General features: G+C 36.5%; 1 protein-coding gene across 2 annotated transcripts in view; it reads left to right on the top strand.

Annotated features, from left to right (window-relative positions):
* Positions 1–14747, top strand: part of LOC145786581 (immunomodulatory peroxidase-like) — a 29432-nt gene extending 14685 nt beyond the window's left edge. Inside the window, exons 10-18 of one of the 2 annotated variants that reach the window (XM_082598264.1) lie at positions 3524–3684; positions 3983–4122; positions 6883–7051; positions 8096–8268; positions 9591–9788; positions 10837–11058; positions 12078–12208; positions 12917–13043; positions 13883–14747. In XM_082598264.1, coding sequence (XP_082454390.1) covers positions 3524–3684; positions 3983–4122; positions 6883–7051; positions 8096–8268; positions 9591–9788; positions 10837–11058; positions 12078–12208; positions 12917–13043; positions 13883–13950 — 1389 coding nt within the window. In that variant the 3' untranslated portion in view covers positions 13951–14747. Of the gene's footprint in view, positions 1–3523; positions 3685–3982; positions 4123–6882; positions 7052–8095; positions 8269–9590; positions 9789–10833; positions 11059–12077; positions 12209–12916; positions 13044–13882 lie in introns of both variants that reach the window. The other variant, XM_082598263.1, reaches the window with a different exon arrangement.
* Positions 14748–23354: the final 8607 nt, after the last annotated feature.

The following is a 23354-nucleotide window of genomic DNA, read 5'->3' as shown; positions in this document are numbered from 1 at the left end:
ATTTAAAGAAAAAGTATGATGTGTAGGTCTATATTAATTCAACTTTGCAAATACGCCATAAACATATTTACTTTTGTGTGTTTTAGAGGGGAGCGATCGTTCCGTAGATCGAAAAAGTGTTTTATACAAACTAAGAAAAATACATGTTTTTCTTTGTTTTTTGGAGAGGGCACGTGACCAAGTGCCCCCTCTTGGATCCGCTACTGCGCACCAGAGTTTTATATCTACCACATTCACAGTTTTCAGTGAAAACCACTCAACGATTTTCTTTGTAGCAACACATGCCTGTTTGCAATGATAACCAAGCGATTTAATTAGTTTGGTTTTGAATTGTGTTGATTATAACCATGGATTTTTAAGCACAATATTGAAAAAATTGAACAGTTTTTTTAAATCCTGACATGATCGGAATAAATACAAACCCATATTCGGAATCACTGCCCCTGAATTTATAAAGTGCAATGTCATCAGTTTTTGAATTTTTTTAAAGTTGGAATTTTTTGCACAGTGTTACTCAACAACAAAGTTTCTTGTTGCTCAGTTTTGACATCCTTTTAAGTTTCAAGTAGGATCGGCCCACCACTTGAATGCTTGCACGAAGTTGTGAGATGTCCAAACTCATTTCCTAAACGCGTAGATAAACCGTGACAATACGTTGTATATCGGGACGTGCAAAAAAGCTGATAAGAAAAATTAGTCGTCATTTTTTGAAACGACCTCACAATTGAAACGTCGAACTTAAAGAGCGTACTTGAAAAATCGATTGCATAAGTTTAACCCTTTACACGCCAACGTTCCCAAAATGGGAACATGGGGTTGAAGTCACTCACAGCATTACACAGACTTCATTTTAAAAAAATTTGTTTTGGATATTGTTGTTGAATGATTATTGTTTCAGATGCATTTGTTGAAAAGATAATATTTGCAAAATTTTTCCTTTGTGAAAGCGATGGATTTAGTCAAAAATCATATTTTTCATCTTTCGAAAAAAAGTGCTTCTCGAAAACACAAATCAAACTTTTTTTCAAAATATTTGCGTTTTTTATGTGAGATTATTACTAACAACTTGTTTCCCCTACCATTTGTTTCGTTATTTTTAACATTTTTCTTCACATAATTAAATTTATACGTTGTTCCCAAAATGGGAACGTTGGCAACATGTGATACACAAATAACGGAGTTTATCTCAAAAAAGTTCTCACTACTTTTACCAAGAGAACATTTTCACAGCTTGATGTTTTCACAGCTTGATCTTAAGCAGAAAACACTTCTATGACTTCTATCGAAAGAACGAAAAGAGCTTGCAGATGACGAAAAAAAAGACAAAACATCACTGAGCGACCCGAAAGAACTGCATCAATCCGAAAAGGTTCAAGCTCATGGAGAGAAAAGCATGTTTGAGATATTTTCTCTGTTCTTTACTGATGACATGTTCTCTTTACTCGTAGAGCAAACAAGCTTATATACAAGGAGAGACAAGAATATGATAAACTTCAAAGTTGATGAGGTTGATATGAGAAAACTTATTGGCTTACTCATTACTGTCAGTGGTTACCACACTACCACAGTACCACAGTCTTCTATCAGAAAATGACTATTGGTGCACAGCAGATGGCATGGAGCCGGAGGCACCAATATTTTCTAAGACCATAAGCAGAGACCGTTTCCGCAATATAAAAACGTACTTGCACCTGGCTGACAATCACAATCTAGCTCAGTCTAAAATTGCCAAGGTAGGCTACTGCCGTTGTTAGATATGCTAAGGTCAAATTGTCAACAATTTGGTACATTTCACCAGTTACTAACCATTGACGAATCGATGGTTCCTTATCGAGGACTACACAGTACAAAACAATATATAAATGGAAAGCCAGTAAAGTTTGGTTACAAGTTACGGATGTTGTGTAGCTCCGATGGTTATCCCTACAACTTCGAAATTTACTGCGGTAAAGATGAAAGAAGAGCTAAACCTTTGGGAACACACGTAGTTGAGACAATGTTGTCATGTGTTGCCGCAAAGACCACCATATTATTCTCTTTGACAATTTTTTCACAAGCCATGTGGTACAATTAGAGAGAACAGGACCGGTTCCTGTCCTCTCTCCAGTGAGAAAACCTTCCAGAAAAAGCCTAGAGGAGAATTTGATTACTGATCAGACGGCATTGTAATTTGTGCCAGATGGAACGATAATTGTGCTGTCGCTGTTGCAAGCAATTACTGCGGTGTAGCACCAACTCAAACAGTTCAACGAAAAGTAAAACATAAGAAAAAATCAGTGACACAACCATTTATGATAGCTATGTACAATCAGGGAATGGGGAGTGTGGATGTATGTGACAAGTTGCTATCTTCTTACCGGCCACGACTTCGATTGAAAAAATGGTGGTGGAATATTTTTGCCCATATTGTCAACCTTTCAAATTGTAGCTGCCTTCCGTTTATAATATCACGGAAAACAATGTTCTGAAAACCACCTTCAGCTCAGGCGCTAGATTGCTCGGTCATTGGTGGAAGTGAAGAAACCTAGGTGTCGACTTAGGGAACCTACTGCACCTCCGTTTGCAACAGTGCGATTCGACTCGTTGAATCATTTTCTTGTATCATCGTCACAAGGAAGATGTGTAGTGTACATGAAAAATACAAGGTCGCGATGCACAAAATGCGAAAAACGGATGAATACGTTATGCAGTGACGTATACCACCAAAAATAAAGTTAGTGACAGGGTATATAGTTGTAGTAAGTACAGTTACATGGTAGAAAGTACAGTGGTAGAAAGTACATTTGTTGTTTGTGGATCTCTTAAACGTGTGTAATTTTGTTTATTGTCTTTTTCAATGCTATTGTATCGAATAAAGTAGGCTACCCAAGCTTACGTCGTATTCAAATACAAAACACGTTACGATATGTTTTGGTACCTTTACATGCCAACGTTCCCATTTTGGGAACATAATAAAAAACAAACAAAGAAAAAAAATTTTTAAATTTTTTTCATAAAATATTCTTAGTTGGACTAAAAACTACAATTTATAAAAAAATCACGAACAAATAACGAGAGATAGTCTTCGCCGCCTGTAAAGGGTTCTGCATACTTTCAACAAAGGTGGTACCGTTGACAGAGGGGTCCAACAGGTCTTTTTGAACCCCGGCCCGGGATGATTTTAGGAGCCCGTAATCTTTCCGAGGGAGGCCGAGAGCCTGACGAAACCTCTTTGTATTCTTTGCAAATGGTGTTTTTTGTATAAGTGTTTAGGTTTGAGGCGCGAGGACCTCATTGGTATTGGCCCCAAATTATCTTCTCAATGACCATGCACAAAGGTTTTCGATTAAAAAGTAGCCCATTATTTTTGCATGTGTGGCAACTCATCCTTGCAAATTTTTTGTTTACATTTTAAAATGGTTTTCTGATAGTTGGTGAAAATACACAATAAAAACTCGCAAGCTTTGATCAAAATTTCAAAATAATCTCTTTAGCGTGTCTTGGCTTACACGTACACCAGACTTATTTCAAATTTGAATTTCAGGGATATTGGAGGGGTTATGACGTTTCTTATGATGCCACGACATCAAATGGTTTTGCAACAGCTGCCCTAAGATTTGGCCACACCTTGGTGACATCACCTTTGAGCCGACCGTCTTCTTTATGGTATAGCCAACAAGGACCGCCCATGTCACTCAAAGACCAGTAAGTTATGTAATGTTGATTTTACAATACATCAAACAGTGAAGCAGAAAAGTTCTCTTCCTGTGGTTACATGTTAAATAACAATCATCAGGCACAAAACTTGTTCAAATAAGTTACAACTAGCTGAAATAATAGAGGAGTTTATTTGCAACTGCTGCATTTTTATCTCTGGCGACATAGAAGAAGAAGCTTGCCTCACGGAGAATGAAAACCAATTATTTTGCTACCACTTTTTACCTTCGATGCAAAGTGCATCATCTTTATCAATTATGTTCTTATATCTTCTTTGTGGTCTTAGTTTTTTCAATTCGATTCCACTGCTGACGACAAATCAAGGAGGAGTGAATTCGATCCTTCGAGGCCTCTGCAAAGATGCTGCAGAAACTGCCGACACTACATTCGTGGATGATCTACATAACTTCCTGTTTGCTCCGCCAGGTCAGGAAATTTGTTTTAAAAATTATCATCTGTAGTTACAAATGCAAACAATGCAAGTGTTTGAAATACGTCAATGCAGATTCAAAGAAAGTTGACTCATTTTTTCTTGATTTTTACGGACTTTCTCTGATGTAAACATAAAACGGGCAAAATTGAAGGAATTGCGTTGAACAAGATTATTACAAAAAGTTAGGTCTCTACTAAACTTCTGCTCATTCTCTGTATCATAGCATCTTTTCACATGTAAACTAGGTGGGCACTTGCCCACCTAGTCCCTTTGCTTGCCCCCCTAGCTCTTTCTTTGCCCCCTAGTTTGAAACTAGGTGGGCAATTTTTAAGACTTAATTTTTGTTTAAATTAGATCCAAGTTAAAGAGTTAGATCCAAGTTAAAGAATGAACAGCTAAAGCTAAATGGAAAGCTTCAGCATACATTTAGAACTTATGAGCCTACCTTTGACCTTACTTATAATATCCTTCATGTTCCATTCAAGCAGATTAATTATCAATTTGTGTTGTGAGTAGCCTACCTCAAATTTTGTGGGAGATTCTAAATGTCTGAATTACTGAAGTTTGTTTCCTGACTTTCATCAAAATAAAATACCAGCTCTTTAGAATCATCTAATTCTGCAAAGATTAAACTCATTATAATATCTTAGCAGTTGTGTTTCATATAGGGTTATAGGCTATTACCATACCGTAGTTGTTTCTTTTTACTGTAGTACAAGAGACCTCTGCAATTAAATGTTGCTAGATTACATTTTATTACATTATTATTTATTGATTGATTGACATTATTTTGTTGCGAATATAAATACACATATTCAGCAAAGTCAGATAAAACAAACGATAACGTAAAATGTATGGATATTGCAACGGGTGGCTGCGAACAGTGCGAAGTGACCTGGAAGGTCTTCTAGTCGAGCAGCCATCCTCAACAAAAGAAAAGGTAACAAATTAAACATAAAAGAAGCAGTCAAAGAAAGGGGGCAAAATAATTTAAAACATAAGTTTACGGTATAGTTGCTTGAATAAAAACAAAATGTATCATCTAATAAGAGATCTAAATCAAATATAGTTATTACTATCTGAAGCCTTTACAAATTGTTTCACCTAACGGATCATCAGAAGGTCTGAAAAAACATGCAAACAGCAAAAAATCGATAATTCTGAAAAGATATTAAATATTACAACTGTAATTTAATCTGCCAAAAAAATCTCTAAACCTGTACTTCCTGAGAAGATATTAAATATCACAACTGTAATTTAATCTGCAAAAAAACCCTCTAAACCTGAATTCCTGAAAAGATATTAAATATTATAACCGTAATCCCATTGTTGTAATCCAGTTGTGATATTTAATATCTTCTCAGGAAGTACAGGTTTAGAGATTTTTTTGGCAGATTAAATTACAGTTGTAATATTTAATATCTTTTCAGAATTATCGATTTTTTGCTGTTTGCATGTTTTTTCAGACCTTCTGATGATCCGTTAGGTGAAACAATTTGTAAAGGCTTCAGATAGTAATAACTATATTTGATTTAATTCGCTCTGCTTTGCCTTTTTGCTTGGCATTGAGCACTTTTTGTAGTATTAATAGTTTTCATTGTTTTAATAAGAGATCTATATATGCCTGAAGCCATGATCATTAGTAGCCTAATACGATAGTAGTAAATTTTTATAAAGATTTTTAAATGAGTTAGGTGAGTTTTTTGTCATTTTCATTGGGATTGAATTCCAAATTTCCACACCTGTATAGTGTATACGTGAAACTACGTTGAAGTTTTGAAGATGAGTATTGAGGAACATAAAAATTATCCTTATCAATTGCATTTCTGGTATTGCGAGAATGAACATTTTTTGCTTTTTTAAAATAATTAGAAAATGTACATGGTAATGAACTGTTTTCATATTTATGCATTAATTTTGAAGTTTCGAGTTTGAACAAATCTTTTATTTTAAGAACATTTAGTTGCTACTTTGAAATATGGAGTCACGTGATCCGACCATCTACCTCCCGCAACCATTTTTATTGCTTTGTTTTAGAATGCTTGGAGTTTGTCGACATGTGTCTTAAAAGTGGAACCCCATATTGTTATTGCATATTGTAGCGTAGCCTAGGCCTATATGGGGAAGCACAAGCGAGTGATATAATTGAAGTCTGGTTTTCGGAGGAATAAAAGATTTCAATTTAGATAAGATGCTGACGGACCGAGCAAGTTTCAATTTTAGATCATCGATGTGGGGTCTAAACGAAAGTTGATTGTCAATAGTTACTCCAAGATATTTACGAAATATTGTGGGCGTGGATGAATAATAGGAATCAATTATGGGTCTCAAAAGTTTAGTCTAGTTATAATAATGCCTTTTCACCCACAATTTGCCTGAAAAATCTACAATTTTAAGCTTACATGTTTTACGCTCGGGAAAAAATGCTCTTTTTCCCATCATTTACGCGCGAAAAGTGCCCTTTTTAACATAACTCTCGAGCTAAAAGTGCCTTTTTTTGAAAATTTGCCCACCTAGTCCCAATTTGTGAAAAGATGCTATGCTCTGTATCAATTTAATTTTTTAATTAGGTGATACAAAAATGTAAACGGATCATTAAAACAAAGTAAACCAAACGGTCTCCATCTACACAACACCAAACACTTGACCGCAACATTTGATTAAACCTATGACGTGGGTTAAAGCTAAGTGTGTGCTTAAATTAAAAGCGTAGCTATGTTTTATTGACACAAAATTCAAAATAAAAAATTCAGGTCGTCTCGGCCACGATCTCCTTTCGATAAACATACAAAGAGGAAGAGATCATGGCCTACCAGGCTACAATACTTACCGGGAATTTTGTGGTTTGAAAAGAGCAAGAACTTTTGACGACTTCACTAATATTCCTTATGATCGTAGAGACAGACTTCGCCGATTGTACAGGTAAAAAGCTAAATGACGGTTCTGGTTATGACTGATTACACTTCGTTTCGATACGTCAACATATAAAGACGTGAAAGTGAAAAGCATAAATATGACAACTATTTAATTAAGTTAGCTAGGCGACTGTATCCACAATTATTGTAGCCTAAGTCTTTTAGTTTAATGCCACACACAATTCACATATATAAATTACTGCTCTACTATAACCTACTTTGTGGGTGGCCTATTGACTGAAAATTATAATATCCAAAAGGGGTTAAATGGTATGACCCCCCTGTTCAAATCGCATTATTATACAATAACGTTTTTGTTACATCTTACGCCTACTTAGGCTATTTGTGGGTGTCTGAAATCCAAACGCTTTTATCAATGCGCACGTACACGCCTTATTAAGTGGAAAAAGTATTGCCCATGTGTAAGCCGCGATAAATCATTATGAACCGCTTATACATTGTAAATTTTGTAGTCCTAGGCTTGCATAGGAGTTCGGTCTTGCACCCCATCTGAAGGTTCAAGATTTGACATTTAGGAGGCCGTGCTTGAAAAGTGTCTAAGACTTTAAACCAAGTGCTGACTTGCAAGAGACTGTCGAGTGTGGTTAAGTGTGAACTTTATAGATATTAGATAACCATGACCTCCTTTTAACAAGCCTGGCAAAAACCTCACTGTGATGTATAATGATGATTACATACCTCATTTGATACAGACGTTGGCGATCATGGTCTTCCAAACTTTTCTATCATTTGACATTCATATAAAGTCACTGCTTTTGATTGTTGTATTTGTGGCTCATTTATTCAGATTGTTTAAATAATCTGAATACGTTAATCTTTGTCGACCTGTTTTTTTTTGTATCATGCCCAAAAGTGCTATTGTTCTCAGATTCCAATGTTTGTGTATGTGATCTACAAATTGTATCTGTAGCCTATCTGTCGCCAATTTGAGAATTTCATCACTACTTTTTTGTTTGTTCATGAAATCTTTAACATTCTTCTGAGAAACCACATCTCAATGTTATGTGTAAATAATTAATTTCTCTTTCAGTGGCCAGGTTGACAACGTTGATCTCTATATTGCTGGGATAGCTGAGGACCCAGTCAGGGGAGGACTGTTCGGAGCCACATTCTCCTGCATCCTTGCATACCAGTTCAGAGACTTCAAGAGAGGAGACAGACTGTGGCACGAAAATGGTGGTGATCCCGCTGTGTTTACTCCGGGTATAAATTTATGTTTAAAATAATTGTTTTTAACACTCTATGGCTTGAATTTAAGTTGGTGTTGTACAACAGACTGCTAGTTACAATTCAAAGTTAAACCAGCTACAATCCCGGGTTACCTTCAACTTTTTTATAATTTCAAGCATGTGATGGAAAGCGAGGTCAGGATAGTTTCGACTAGTACTCCAGTAGCACTGTAGTATACATCTTGTTTGATGTCTTATCAATTGAGCACTCAAGAATGGTATGATTATAGTGTTGCTCCCCATTTAATTTCCGCACATGAAATCAAATTCTATTTACTCGTATGGTTAATGAAGGAGGTCAACCGGTGTTTTGCAGTAATTTATTTGAGTTTTTCAACTCGAGCCAATCTATCTCTGATGATCCGAATCTAAATGTATTTTAACACCTAAGGGCGTTGAGAGGATATTTCGGGCCCCGTGCCAATGAGACCTTTAGGTCTCAAATCAAAACATTTATAAGAAAACCGCACCATCCAAAAAAGTGCAAGGGAGTTTCGTCAAGCTCTCGGGCCTCTCGGAAAGATTACGGGCTCCTAAAATCATCCCGGCCCGAGTTCAAAAGTACCTGCTGGACCCCTCTGTCAACAGTACTGCTTTTGTGTATCACAGCTCATTAAAGAAAGTATGCAGTTAAACTTGACAATCGATTTTTCAAGTACACTATTTAAGTTGGATGTTTCAATATTGTGAGGTTGTTTCAAAAGATGACTAATGTTTTTTTCTAGTGATTAATTCATGTTTCCGAGCCTCTAAATATATCCCGGGGCCGGGTCCAAAAGTACCCCCTGGACTTCCATATCAATGCTACTGCCAACAGCCACGGACTGAAGCAGTTGCATATGCTCCATGATCTGATAAACTTTCTATTTTTTTTAAACCTTCGCTGTGGAGACTATTTTTGATAGTTATTTTTGATAAAATGTCACTTCACATAATATACAAGCACAAATAAAAGCACAGCAAGTAACATAAATTAACACATAGCAGATATCTATATCTTATTAATTTTAGTAAATGCATAAATGAACATCACAGACTTATGAATTAAACAAATCTTTGTAGTTGTGTCTTAATAGTAAATCATCATATTGTCGGTATTGCAGTTAAATGTTACAAAGGTGACAAAGCAAAAACAGTAGGTCTAGAATAATAAATAGTAATTAAGTTAAACAATATCTAAATAATAAAGGTAATTACGAAAAAGATAGGAGCTTGCAAAGACTCTATCACACAAACTAAGTTGACTTTGTGGAAAAGATTTATTAAAATGGTGAAAATTAAGTTTGTTTATTGCAGCTCAGCTTGAGTCAATTCGTGAGTACAAACTCTCCAGACTTTTGTGCGATGACCTTAATGACATGAAGTCTGTTCAACCAAACCCATTCCAACAAGAAAGGAGAAGCCGTAACCGACGGCGGAATTGTAACACTTACAGGCCCTTGAACCTCGAACCTTGGAAAGAGAGATACTCATTTCTAAGTCGTCGATACCCAGGTACGAAATGCTTGTTTTCATTTTCATGCAAAACATTATTTTTTGTATCATCAGTTACAAATTCTTATGAGGAAGAAATATGAAAAAATAAGTTTTGTGTAATCATCAATAACAAATTCTTACAACGCTGTATGTTTAACTTATGAACTGTTTATACTGATAAGGTTTGAAATTCATTGGCCAAGATGCCAATCTTTTTTTTCGGGCATATTATCATCAACCAACGATAATATGCAATCAAAAGAATTGATGGTAGCGAAGAGGAAGTCGGGTTCTGAAAAGTTTTGGCTGCTTCTTTTTTCTGTTCAACTGCAGTTATAGATGGATACGAGGTTACTTCACTCTTCAAAAGTTTATCTGTTTTTGTCAAGGTCTTCTTAATTGCGCTAGAGCTCTTTCTCTTCGGTACCACCCCAAGTGGCAAAAGATACGCTGGTGTTTTTACCTGATAAACTGCCCCTTTTGAGACACCAATATCTTGTTTATATCAAAACTGACCAATTTGCCTTTTCTAATGCGTTCTCTGTAGCATAATCTTTACGTTATGCCACCACCGGTTCTCTGTTATGTAAGGCATGGTACATTGTATTCAACTTTACACATTGGTATAGCCACGTTTGTTTATCGAAATCGAGCGGTGAGGTACAGCACTTTGACAAACAAAGAAAATATTGCAGCATCTTAGCAATGACATTTTTTGCTTCAAAACAATGTACCATGACATTAGAATGTGCTGGTAAAAAGCGTTTTTTTAACAGTTTAGAAAGTTATTGTGCTGTATCTCTGTTGCCGTTTAGTTTCTCTATGTAAATCAGTCTATTTTATTACAGTCGAAACTACTGTATCATACCGGTAGCCATCTTGTAACGAGTAGTTTTACAATTACAAATGCAGTAAATTTATTCTATTTCCAAGATCTTGAGCAAGAGCTTTGTTCTAAGAGAGCATTGTCGCATGTTACGATGATTAGGTTGCATGAAAAACGTCATCATTTTGTTTTTAATATTATCATTATCATTGTTTTTTAACTGGAACTGTTTAATAGCAGCACCAGTTGAGAAGACGGCCTGGTTCCCAGTGAACTACCAAGGCTACAACTTCAGGCCAAGAGGGTTGCTCAACTATCTCCGGTCAAATCAGCCGCACGATGTTTGCGTCATTTCGTTGGGGCATGACACCAGAAGAGTTAGAAGAAGTACCCAATATCGGTTCCATTGCCAACCTGGAACCATAAAAGCAACTGATTATCCTAACGTGGACGCCAGCAAAGGTAAGGACAAGGGTTTAGTTCAGCATCTATTCCAGTTATTTAAAAAGAATAAGCGATATGTTTACCAGTAGTCTAATCAGCAAATATTTATAATATTGTTTCTTAAATTTAAGAACATCAGTAAGTTTGATTTTCATTTAATTTTATCATAATTAAAAAATAGTGATTTACTATCAAATATCTTTATCTTGAAATAAGTGGCAATCATACGTTTTTAAAGCACCTTCACTTTTTAATTCTGTAAGAATATTAGACATGATGTTGTTTTCCAACTCACAGAAGAAGGTAGCTAAGATTAATTAGGTTATAGGCAAATTGTTCGTAAGCAATTGTTCGTAAGCAATTGTTTGTAAAGCAATTGTTTGTAAAGCAATTGTTCGTAAGCAATTGTTTGTAAAACAATTGTTCGTAAACTGTTTTTCGTAAAATGAAATCCGTAAAACAATTCTTCGTAAAGCATTTCTTTGTATACATCAAATTTTAACTGCATGCACGAAAAAATGCTTTAGGAAGAATTGTTTTACGAAAAATTGCTTACGAACAATTGCTTTACGAACAATTTGTCGAACACCGATTATTTTGCACTGCTTTCAAAATATAGGCTGCCGTACGAACTGTATTTTATCAATTTTGCATGTGAGCGAACTACTGTAATAAAATTAAAAAAAAAAATTCCAAAAAGATTAACGCCGTTAAAAGATGATAAAATTACACACTGACATCTATGTTGTTGCCATTAGCCAATTTGAGTGCTTTGTTCATGGTTCAACCCATTATTGCTTTTGTTTGCTTGGAGTAGCTTACTAGATGACCGTATAATGGTTGTTCGCTGCTCCTGGCTAATCAGATTGAATTATCCAACACTGAGCGTACTTATGCGTTCCTCTTTGTTTATGAATTGCATGTTATAGGGATGTAAGCTTATTGTGTACCGGATTATTACGGAATCTGGTTGGCAAATAAAGTTATTTCTCTTTCTCGCTTACAAATGTATCATAATGGTTTCGATTATATTTCAGGCGCGTGGACTGATTGGGAAGATACGTCATCCCCAAGAAGAAGCAACAGCTATGATGACGTGGAAATTCGCTCATGCGCGACGTATACGTGTGTGCAACCAATTGCAATCCAAGTTTTCACCAAACAAGGGGTAGCATATTTATTACTTAGCTGTGATGGACACAATCAAAGAATTTAAATTGTTTTTTTATTGTTTCGATGTCTATAAAAATAAATAAAGAAAAACATAACAACGGTTGCAAACTAAGTCTTTACTTTGCAATTTGCATCGAGGGCATCTTCTGCGATTTTAATAGTGCTGGGTGCAAGAACTATGTTTTTGAAATAAAACACATAGGCTCAGGGGCGCCGGAAGCAGGGGGGCAGGGGGGGGGGGGCGGATGCCCCCTGCCCTCAACTTTTCTGTGGATGGAGGGGCAGGGGGAGCAATGGTGCTCTTTAAGGTCATGTAAGCTACTGCACATTTTGCAACATAACAATTTCTGCTATTCGCTTTTAGCCTAATTATAATCTTACATTTTTACCTCAAAATAATATTCACGGCACAAAGAGGTTGCATCACTTTAACGTAGCATGGTGCCCTTCTTTGTATAGGCTACCGGACACTTGTATCATTACTCGATAGTGAGCTGATAGATGAGCATTATCGTTATATCTTATCTTAAAATTTTAAAAATAGGCCTTCCGGCAACAAAAGTGCCCTTTTTTCATAATCCTGCCCTCCCAGTCAAAAACCGTTCCGGCACCCCTGCATAGGCTACCGTATAAAGAAGAAAAATTGCAGGCAATATTCTTATTACAAGAAAGCACTCTTTCAGTTGTAAGTTAAATTCCATAGGTGCCGGCTCGACAGACTGGGGAAGTGTTCAGACGTTTCAGTCCCAGAGCAGGATTTATTTGCCGAGGTCAAGATCAACAAAACGGACGATGTCAAGATTACCAAGTGCGCTTCTTCTGCAGATCAGGTTGGCACAGCAAAAATACTTTTTTTCATTTTCTCATAGCACGAAATCGAAAAAAAAGGATTAAACTAGGCTACTGTATTTCTAATCAGAAACATTTCCTACGCTTTGATACTACTTACATGTGAACTTTAATAATCTTAAACTAATCTGCTATCAAAAAAACAATAATTAGCCTAGTTATAAATCACATCTACCATAAGTATAATGTGCAATTATCTTTTACCGGTACATAGATTATACAGCTTCAACAAAGCAAATCGCAAAGCACCGTTCAACTAATATTTTCAATAACCTCTTTGAAAAACATATCGATTACTCAGACAGCAAATCAATGTAAAAAACGATTGAATTGTTGTCTGGGTAGTTTGCAATGGGGTGTAAATTTGAATTGCTGTGTACTTTCTGTGTACACTTTCCCCAAAGCGATTGTTTACAAGGAGTATCTGGTCCAAAATGCTGCAGCACAGCACTCTCAGAAATAATTATGTTATTGTTTATTTATTGTCGCTATACAACTGCTAAGGTATTTTAGCGACAAGGCTCAAGTTTAATTTTGTATCAGATTTAAGATGTCATCACATTATTACCCACCTTATCTTCACTGCTTTATGCAAGAAAGAACACAATCGGTACCGCTTTTAAAGTCTTCGGTTTGACCCGACCTGGAATCGATCTCAGATCTACCGGCAGTAGAGTCGAAGGCAAAACCATTCGGCCACTGAGCTGGTACACAACACGCTTGAGGAATGCAGGTTGTTAAGTATCTCACAGTTGCCTACAGTGTTTTAAAACGTCGTCAATTACAAAGATTTCATGACTGAAGGTGTATTTTGTTTCAGTTGTGAAGAGCAGAGTAGACCACTCCAGAAACTGCCTCTTCTATGGATTATGTTGCAATCGAGATTAGCAAAGCAATCCGGTTGATCATGGTTTGTCTAGTACAGAATGTCCTGATAAACGGCAATTTCACATTTTTCCTAACAAAGTCACATTTTAGAACACATGATCGAGTATGATGTCACCAAATTTTGCAAACCTGTGTGTTACCGTACTTTAAAGAAAATGATATTGACGTACTATTTCTTCCAACATTACAAGAATCAAGTAGTAAAGTTTCTGTAATGTTAATTTAACGTCTTTTCTTGCTTGCACCTACGCAACTTTTTCTCTTCGTATATATCATAACCAACGAAGTCTTTAATAAACAAGATGCTGAGCTCATAAGTCTTACCAGCGTTTCTAATGTTGTGCGCACAATGTCCCAAGTTTTTTTTGGTTGGCTAATTGATTGGATTTGACTTCTCTTCTTACAATAGTAAGTCGTGAACTTAATGTTGGCAAGTCACCATTCTATTAGAATTAGATGCAGCCAAGTTGCATAAAAGTGTCGCGTTTGCTGAGAAGAGGCACGATTGTGCATTTTGCTGAAATACAAACGAAACATAATGTTGTCAGTTGATCTTCGTTTGAAAACTTTAAAGTGACATCTATCTTTACAGATTTTAAAAAAAGTAAAAAGTTGCACACCTCCAAAAAGATACGTGTATGCAAAGCGTGTTTAATTTTATTTTCATAAATAAAGATTTTTGGCACTTATCCGACTAAACTCTTGATTGCTTTCGATATTGGAACAGTTTATTTTGTATTTTTGGCCATACATGTCTTCTGTGTTTGCAGATATTTGCAACAACGTTTAATAAAATGTTTAAGATATAAATTAATTCAGTGATGAAAGCTTTGAGCCAAGCTTGTTTTTTATTTTAAGCTCTTTAATGTTATCGGGTGTACAGGTGGTCACAGCGGTAAACCATAATCTCTTCGTGGGAAAATTGTAACATAAAGTTCCCGGATCCGTTCGTCTGTATGTAATGACCGAAAAAGAAACACTCCTTCGAAACGTCTATTCAAAATTGTATTTCCGTAAAAATAGCCTCAAAGCTGTCGAAATTGGATGCAACGCCGTACACCACTAAAACTTGTCACTACAGAACAGATTACTTAGATAAAAGACGGAAAATTTGTCCAGCTAGCAAGCACCAAGCAAACAGTTAAACTTGCGACTGACTTCCAACAAACAATTTTACGAATGACCAGAATAGATAGCAATATCTCAAATGCACGTACGCAGTACTGTGACGCAATAGTGAAAGACATTGTCACGCAATTCAAACCGGTGTTCAAAGGTAGTGATGCAATATTTCATCAGGTCTTACGACCGATGGTGTAATATTTTGACATTTTCTAGCAATTTCCATGACGTAAGATGCCAGCTAGGTTAAGTAGACCATAACGGTTTTTATATGACGTTTGATTTGGTGAACAAAATTGTCGGGAACAACAGGTTTCAGGCTACAGTTTTTACACCAGATGAAGAGCTTGACGCGTGTAATAAGAAAGGCATAAGAGGTGCAATTAGTTGCTTACTTGCTTCCCAAATAGCAAAAAACATCATTTTTACATTGATTCAACGTCGAATCAATGTAAAAATGACGGGTTTTGCTGTGTGATTTGTTTCTCAGCAGTCGAGTGTAGCAAGAGTTGACACCGATTAACATGTGTTTTACCCTTGAGGCTGGGCTCATCAGTATCGCACCACGAATTCGTGCCACATATAGTTTTTGACCGCTGCTTTTATCAGTCAAAGCATTTCAAGGTGTTTCTGACGCCAAGTAGATCGATTCTTTTCAGATAGAAAATCAGTTATTTTTTACAATGATTCAACGTCTACAGACGTTGAATATATAGGCCTAAAACACAAACTGATTACCTAAACACATAATCAAAATTTTTTAAAGCGACACAATTAATATCACGTAGTAATTAATGCCCATCTACGTGATAGTAAGCGAGTCGCTCAGCTTTAATCTCGAGCGATTCCTGTTAAGTATATAACTGAGAACGTCTGCTCACACAAATATGCTGAGCGAAACAAGCTCCAATTTTTTTGCAAACTTTCGCATTTCTGGAAATTTGTTTTTATCCAGCTACTGATAAAAAGGCACGAGAGAAAGATGTTACTGTCGGCTTCACAAGAGAAGCTTGGCAGCGGCCGTTGAATTTGCTGACAAGAGAATGAATGAATGCTCGACTCGCGGACGTCGGCCATGCTGGACTACATCACTCATTACAACATTCCAGGCTATAATAGTTGGTTGTGCAATTACGACGCAACAATGATTTTAACTTTTCTCGCCTGAATTTGTCAGTGAGAAAACACTGTTTTCATCAATTTCAAAAACATTGCAAGTTGAATTTGTATAGTTCAGTAGTTCCCAACCTTTTTTTATCCGGTGGACCCTTTTAGTCGATATTCAAATCTAAATCCCTCCCTTATAAATTTAGTTTGTTAAAAACTCGTTTACGTTAATATTTTAATCTAAGTCTTGGAAAATAAACTAAACTTCGCTAGTAATAAGCTTTTTAGCCTGTGCCCCTAATATTCCTTTCCATAGGCTAATAAAATAATTTAATTATTGAAGAACGGTGCTGAAACGTATTTTATTCAAAGAATACAGTCAAAATATAAGAGTCAATGCATTTAACAATCTGTGTGAGTCTTGTGATTTTTTGTTTCGACAACTCATGAAAGTGGTAGAAGAGTATTGGAAAGAGCACAACGAATATCATTCTCCACGTCTAATCTGTTTCTTTGTTTTGTTTTCATTTGCAAGAGTTGAAAAACCTGATTTGCATAGATAAGTGGAAGCAAACGGAAGGATACTTCGAATAGCTTTCTCTGACACTTTGAGATAGGAATTACACGTTAATGGCCAAAATTCAGTAATTGATTTTTCTCTGAATAAGTCTCTTGCGCAAGAATTCGTTTTGAGTTCTAAAAATTCATCCTGCAATTTTTCGGGAAGGTGTTTCATCAACAATGTGAATGAATTTCGTATTAAATCAAGCTCATCGTCATGAACTTTAGGAAAATATCGAATAAATTGTAGTTCTAATGCTGTGAGGTGTTGTAAAATTAATTCTTTTTCCAACTATGGAAGAACTTGTTCTTTGCCGTCAACAACCAGCACCGATGATAATTCTTTAAACATGGTAACATGTATCACTTCATTACAAGCAATAGCAAGCAATAAACCATCTTGTTTGTTGTTAATTTTGCCTTCAATTTCATCAGATGAACGTAGCAACTAGTGCTAGAAACGATAATTGTCCTAATGAACACCCAAACTTTTCAGTATTCAGTAACATCTTCAATTGTTCATTCTACCTTTTCTCTTTCAATTATCAAGCTTGCTGGTGAAAGCTTCCAAAGCATCTTTAAATGCTGAGCGGTACTGGCATCTGCTTCTTGAAGGGCCACCCAAGCCAGGCTGGTCGAAAGGTAGAGGCCAGACAAAACGTAGTCCCCCTCGACCAGGATAGCAGAGCCTTCTAGTACCTTAAGACAATATCCTAATAACAGTGACATAAATCAGTCACTCTCCTCCAACCTGCCTTGAGCCAGCATGGAAGCAGTACAGCCTGTAAATGCACACGGTATCAATATGTCAATGGCTCATAGATAGATAACCCATGTTGATGCGCAATCTGCTTTGAACGGAGATGGCGATTGGAAATATACCGGATATTGGTGTTTTTCCCTTGCATTTTCATATTTAGTTTTATCAATGGACCAAACAAACCAAACAAGTAAGCAAGGAATCTAATCCATCTGTCATCCTTCAGCAATGAAACAAATTCCAATTTTATTTCAAGGTCAAAAAATAATTTAAGTTCGTCTCTGAGCTCAAGCACTCGCTTGGTTACATTTCCTGTTGAAAGCCATCGATTATTATTTGAACGAAAAAGAAGTAGGCCTTCGTGATGGCCTGCATCCATGTCAGTACACAGTTGCTCAAATAATCGGGAGTTAATCTAATGATAATTTCCTCTTTAACGCTCTAGTGTAGGCCAACTTACCAGGCTTAAAAAGGTTTACAATCCTAAAACCAAATTCAGATAACATGAAACCAAGGAACTTTCAGAAATCATTAGTTAAACTACCATTCAACGTTTTATAGGCAGAGAAAACTTTTTCTCGAACCGTAGAAAATTTCATTGTCAGATCACCGCTTCAATGCGTGATGGAAATCTACAGATAAATCTGCATCAGGCATTGCAGAGTGCAAAAAACAGTGTTGCAGAACGCGTTTTCGAATATTAAATTCTCATCAGTGCAACTACGTTTATGAACGCAATAACAACGGTTAAATTTAAACTCAATACAATACATTACAAACATTATAAGGACATATTCTCAGTGTTCAATTGAATATTAATAAATCCAGAGACATCAGAAAATCACTTCCCGCATGCAATTCCAGACCGACATTACTCACTTAAGGTTTTTTTTTTGTTAAAACAAACTTAATGTTCAAAGCAAAAAAGCCATCACAATGAACATCTACCGAAGTATACTAATTTACAGTACTTAAATAAGCACTGAAAATTAATAGACGGTATTGTTATTAATATCAATTCAATATGATTTCAGTGATTATAATACAATGTAATACAGTAGCGTATCCAATTAATTAGCGACGACCTTCTAAAGTACACGTTAATTCGAACAGAAATAAGAATTTATCAAAAGTCTCAGTCATTTTAGAAAGATTTTACCACCGGTTACAGGACCATCTTTGCTTGTTTCCTTGACAGAGTCAACTCTGATTGATCATAGCCTATACGCCTTGGAGAGTAGCTAGTTGAGAAAATTCAGATAACATGAAACCAAGGAACTTTCAGAAATCATTAGTTAAACTACCATTCAACGTTTTATAGGCAGAGAAAACTTTTTCTCGAACCGTAGAAAATTTCATTAAGCGAGTAGAAAAAAACCTTAAGCGAGTAATGTCGGTCTGGAATTGCATGCGGGAAGTGATTTTCTGATGTCTCTGGATTTATTAATATTCAATTGAACACTGAGAATATGTCCTTATAATGTTTGTAATGTATTGTATTGAGTTTAAATTTAACCGTTGTTATTGCGTTCATAAACGTAGTTGCACTGATGAGAATTTAATATTCGAAAACGCGTTCTGCAACACTGTTTTTTGCACTCTGCAATGCCTGATGCAGATTTATCTGTAGATTTCCATCACGCATTGAAGCGGTGATCTGACAATGAAATTTTCTACGGTTCGAGAAAAAGTTTTCTCTGCCTATAAAACGTTGAATGGTAGTTTAACTAATAAAACCAAATTCCCCCTTAAAAATTACAAACTTTCTCTCTAGTGGGAAGTTCCCCTCAGGCATGGAACCACTGGTATAATTTCTGTGTGTCTACAGGCCAAAAATAACACATTGTGCAACAACAGGCTCGGGCAATACAAAAACGCTGGCCGGACTTTGGACACCTCTGCCTTAAACGATGCTCATACTACAAGCTTTTTATCCTATTTTAGCAAATTGATGCATTTTTATTAATGAGTGATCAACTGATCATAAAGCCAATAGCAAACAGTACAGTTCACCATTTTGCAAAATAGTCGCAGTTGCAAACCTGTGAATGATTTGTGTCCTGACCAGTTAACAAACGTTTTTATTTCTGCATCCCTTAATTGTTGCCAGGCATTGAAGTAACGTAAATAGATCATTTTTTGTAGGAAAAGAAGTCTAACGCCATTCATACAATATACGATTCGAGTGGATTTGAAGTTCGACTTTCAAAGCTCAGTAGGCTAATGTAGCAGATATGGGCAGATGACTAGATGGTGAGAACAAACCATGGACAAAAAGCTGTTAGGTCAATTCCCAGTAAGGTTCCAATGAATGCAATGCCACCAGCTCACCAGCCACCACCAACAATCAGAAACCTAGAAACGTTTGGTGTAAACCCCTCTCCCCCCTACTTTTAACGGGCTTAGGTTGTGCACGTAGCCTATTGGTGGTGTTGTGACAGTCGGAAATACAAGTAAAACTGAACTGCCTGGCTATCGTTGGATTGGACATTAAAATGTTGAAGTGTTTTGAGAGATTGGTTGATTCAGATTGCGAAATAACTATTTGCCAATGAAATTCTGCAATCATAATAAAAAATAAGCTTACAAAGCCTACTTTTTTTAAAAAGCTCTTGTGACCGCGAAAATTAATTTAAAGGAAAAAATAATTGACTTCGATGGGCGTTAAGCCGTTGTTTTCACGATTATTGAGCGCAAGATAAAACCACTGAACTAAACAAGCCAACAAAAAAATGCTTGCATTCACACGGTATTGATACAAATTCTAGGTCTATATGCAAAGTAATCGACAGAAAAATTTACCACACGCGGCAACCAATATAGTGACTACTATTACCGAAATATGTAAATGAAACAGAAAGTTCGGTAAATTCAGCATTGAAAAGCCATTCAAGATATGACCAATCTTATTTTTCCTGAAAAGTTTCCCAAAAATAAGACACCCCAACATCTCACCAGTTTAGTGGCGGTGTTGTCATCAGTTTGTGTTGTTGTCATCTCACTAGTTTCAGTGTTGTTGCCGGGAAATTATTCCATTCACTAGTTGCCGCTGAATGGAGAGCAGTCCTGAAATGCGTTGCTCAAACGCACACCTCGAGAGTCGAACCAGCGCCGCGTGATCTTGAGCGGGCGCGTAACCACTGAGCTAACGGGACGGACATCGCCATGTCATTTGCTGACAAACTGCTATGAACGAAAAAAACCTTCAAACATCTTTCCCGCTGTGAAGAACATCGGGTTTGCCACTAGATTCTGTCTCTTGCTTAGCTGCTGATTGAATTGAGCATATGATGCAGCTCGTAGGGTGGCGAATATATTGAACCTGATAAAAGCGATAATTCAGCATCAAAGCAGTAGTAGGCTTAACCGAACAGACGATTAACTCGTAAAACAATGAAGGAATGTTCATCGACCAAACTTTACTAATCAAGTCCCCATGCAGGGTGGATCCAGCAAGTAACCTGAAGTAGGCGATTTCAAAAAGACGCAATAATGTTTAAGTCTACATTACTCCGACTTTGAAAAATACCCCATAATAAAGTTATTTTGTTAGTGTGTTAGTCCCCTGGATCAGCCATTGTCCCCATGAGCACTTAACCAGCCTAATCCCCGTATAGCGCCCTATGTTGCATATAACCAACAAGAAGTTTTGGAAATCGCATGACTTTGGGAGAGTATATTGAATATTTGTGAAAAGAAACAAAAAAACACAGTCAACTGGCCTTCTACAGCCCAATGTTGCATTTTTGCAACAAATTTTAGTACTAAATATTCTGTGTTGATTGTACCACACCTTTTTGAAAAGAAATTCAGAAATTTTGAGTTTTTTAGGGGGCGCTACGTGGTGCCCAATGTCAGGGCCGTTGAGAGAATAATTTGGGCTCGGTACCAATGAAATCCTCAAGCTCCAAATAAAGAGACCTCTCGGACAAACACCACAAATCCAAAGAATTTGAGGTAGTTTCTTTAATATCCTGGACCCCCATTGCAATGATACTGCCCAATGTATTTGAGTACCGCATATATGTTTTTAAATCATAATTTTTACAACGAAATGTATTTACACAAATGTCACTGTAAAGTCTTTTATCACGCATCTTCATATCACGAGAAATATTTATGGACAATCACAAATCATTATGTTAACATATGCAAATGCACATGCTTATCGTAGAAAAATGAATCTTTTCAGCTGAACTTTTATCCGGACATTCACATGAGCAAGACCTCGACTGCAACGTTTCGGGACGATCTCCACTCGCTGAAAAAACGACATAATGGTACAAATAATAAAAATGTTTGAAGCAAAATATTAATCAGCGCCGTGTGAGCACCATCTCGCCCCTTTCCCCTCTCGTTTTGGTCACTTTTTGGACATTTTTAGACGTAATAATGCTATTTCTTTTATCAAGACTCACACTTTGTATTTGGCCAAATTCATCAAATTAGAATTGGATTTCCGTATGTACACGGTTTGGTTTAACTTTAACATGTCTTTAACATACCCGGACAGGAGGGGGTACGAAGGGCGGTTAACACGGCCCTGATCATAATGTTATAGCCTACATGTTTTACAAAGTGCAAATATTTTAACTTTAAAATTATTAGCAATTCATAAACATTGTCGTGAAAACATTTTTCAATTTCAAAAATAGAGAAGGTGTTAGCAAAAGTTATTTTGGAAATAAACTATTTCAAGAAAAATAAAAATAAAATTTAACGCAGCTTTTTAGAAAAACGAAAATAAACGTAAATCAAACATAAAAATAAACTTACGGTTTGCTTGCACGCTTGAAGCGACCACTAGCGCCACCAAGAGAACAACTTTCAAAGAAAAGTTCATCATGAATTCACTGGTTTCAGTAATCTATATTTTAATTTGATGAAGTTTTATCTAAAATAAAATTGCATAAAAATTAACAATCTTTTGTTGCATAAACATTACGCAAGCCTATTAACATTACCGCATTACCTGTAGGATCGTCTACTGAATGACCGAGTGGTGAGAACGTCTGCGCGACACTTGAAAAAATGTCGGTTCGACACCGCTCCAGAACATGCGGTTGTGTCTCGGCAAAGCACTTAATGACATGCTAGAACAATTCAGAGTTGCTGATGACTGCATGTTCTTTCTTCCCAAACGATTTTGAATATAATAGACGGACTTTTCCAACCTTCATTATACACCTAAGTGCAATATGCAATTTTCGATCATATTTGACCCCTTTGTATTTTCACACAAATGTTTCAAAATAACTTTTTTCTTTTGTCTATTGCAGGGTTTCCCAAACTTTTTTGGGCCACGGACTACTGTTTGTGAAATTTTTTGGGCCACGGACCACCAATTTTTCGTAAACAACTTTTTAACTGCAACAAAGGTTTAACAAGCAAGGTTTACGATACTGGATAGCAAAAGCTTTCGAAATCATTTAAGTTGTAAAGAACTGCGGCAATTACCTTTGACAGGGTACGTACTGTACAACGTATATGTGTGACGTTTTAATTTCTTGTCATATCGCCACGGACCACCTGTGCAGTCGTCGCGGACCACCAATGGTCCACGGACCACAGTTTGGGAAACCCTGGTTGTCTATTGTATTACGGCGTCGAATACTGAACCGGTAAGAATGGCCTGCTCATATCTTTGACTACAAGACATTGTACAGTAGTTTCTGGTTATTATCAAGCTGCAGGTTCAAGTATTTGATTGGAGACTGGACGTTTGTGATTTTCCTGGACTTATAAAACTTCATATTAGCAATGAATTAGAAGCAGTGAAGTTCTGAACTGTGTCTTGACATGTTTTGCGTCTTGCATTTATATTCCAAACGATGTGGCTTTCCCCATGGGTTTT

This window comes from Aplidium turbinatum, chromosome 17 (assembly GCF_918807975.1).
Source record: "Aplidium turbinatum chromosome 17, kaAplTurb1.1, whole genome shotgun sequence".
Lineage (NCBI taxonomy): Eukaryota > Metazoa > Chordata > Ascidiacea > Aplousobranchia > Polyclinidae > Aplidium > Aplidium turbinatum.
Note: the sequence above shows the minus strand (reverse complement) of the source record. Positions and strands in the feature narration are given on the sequence as shown.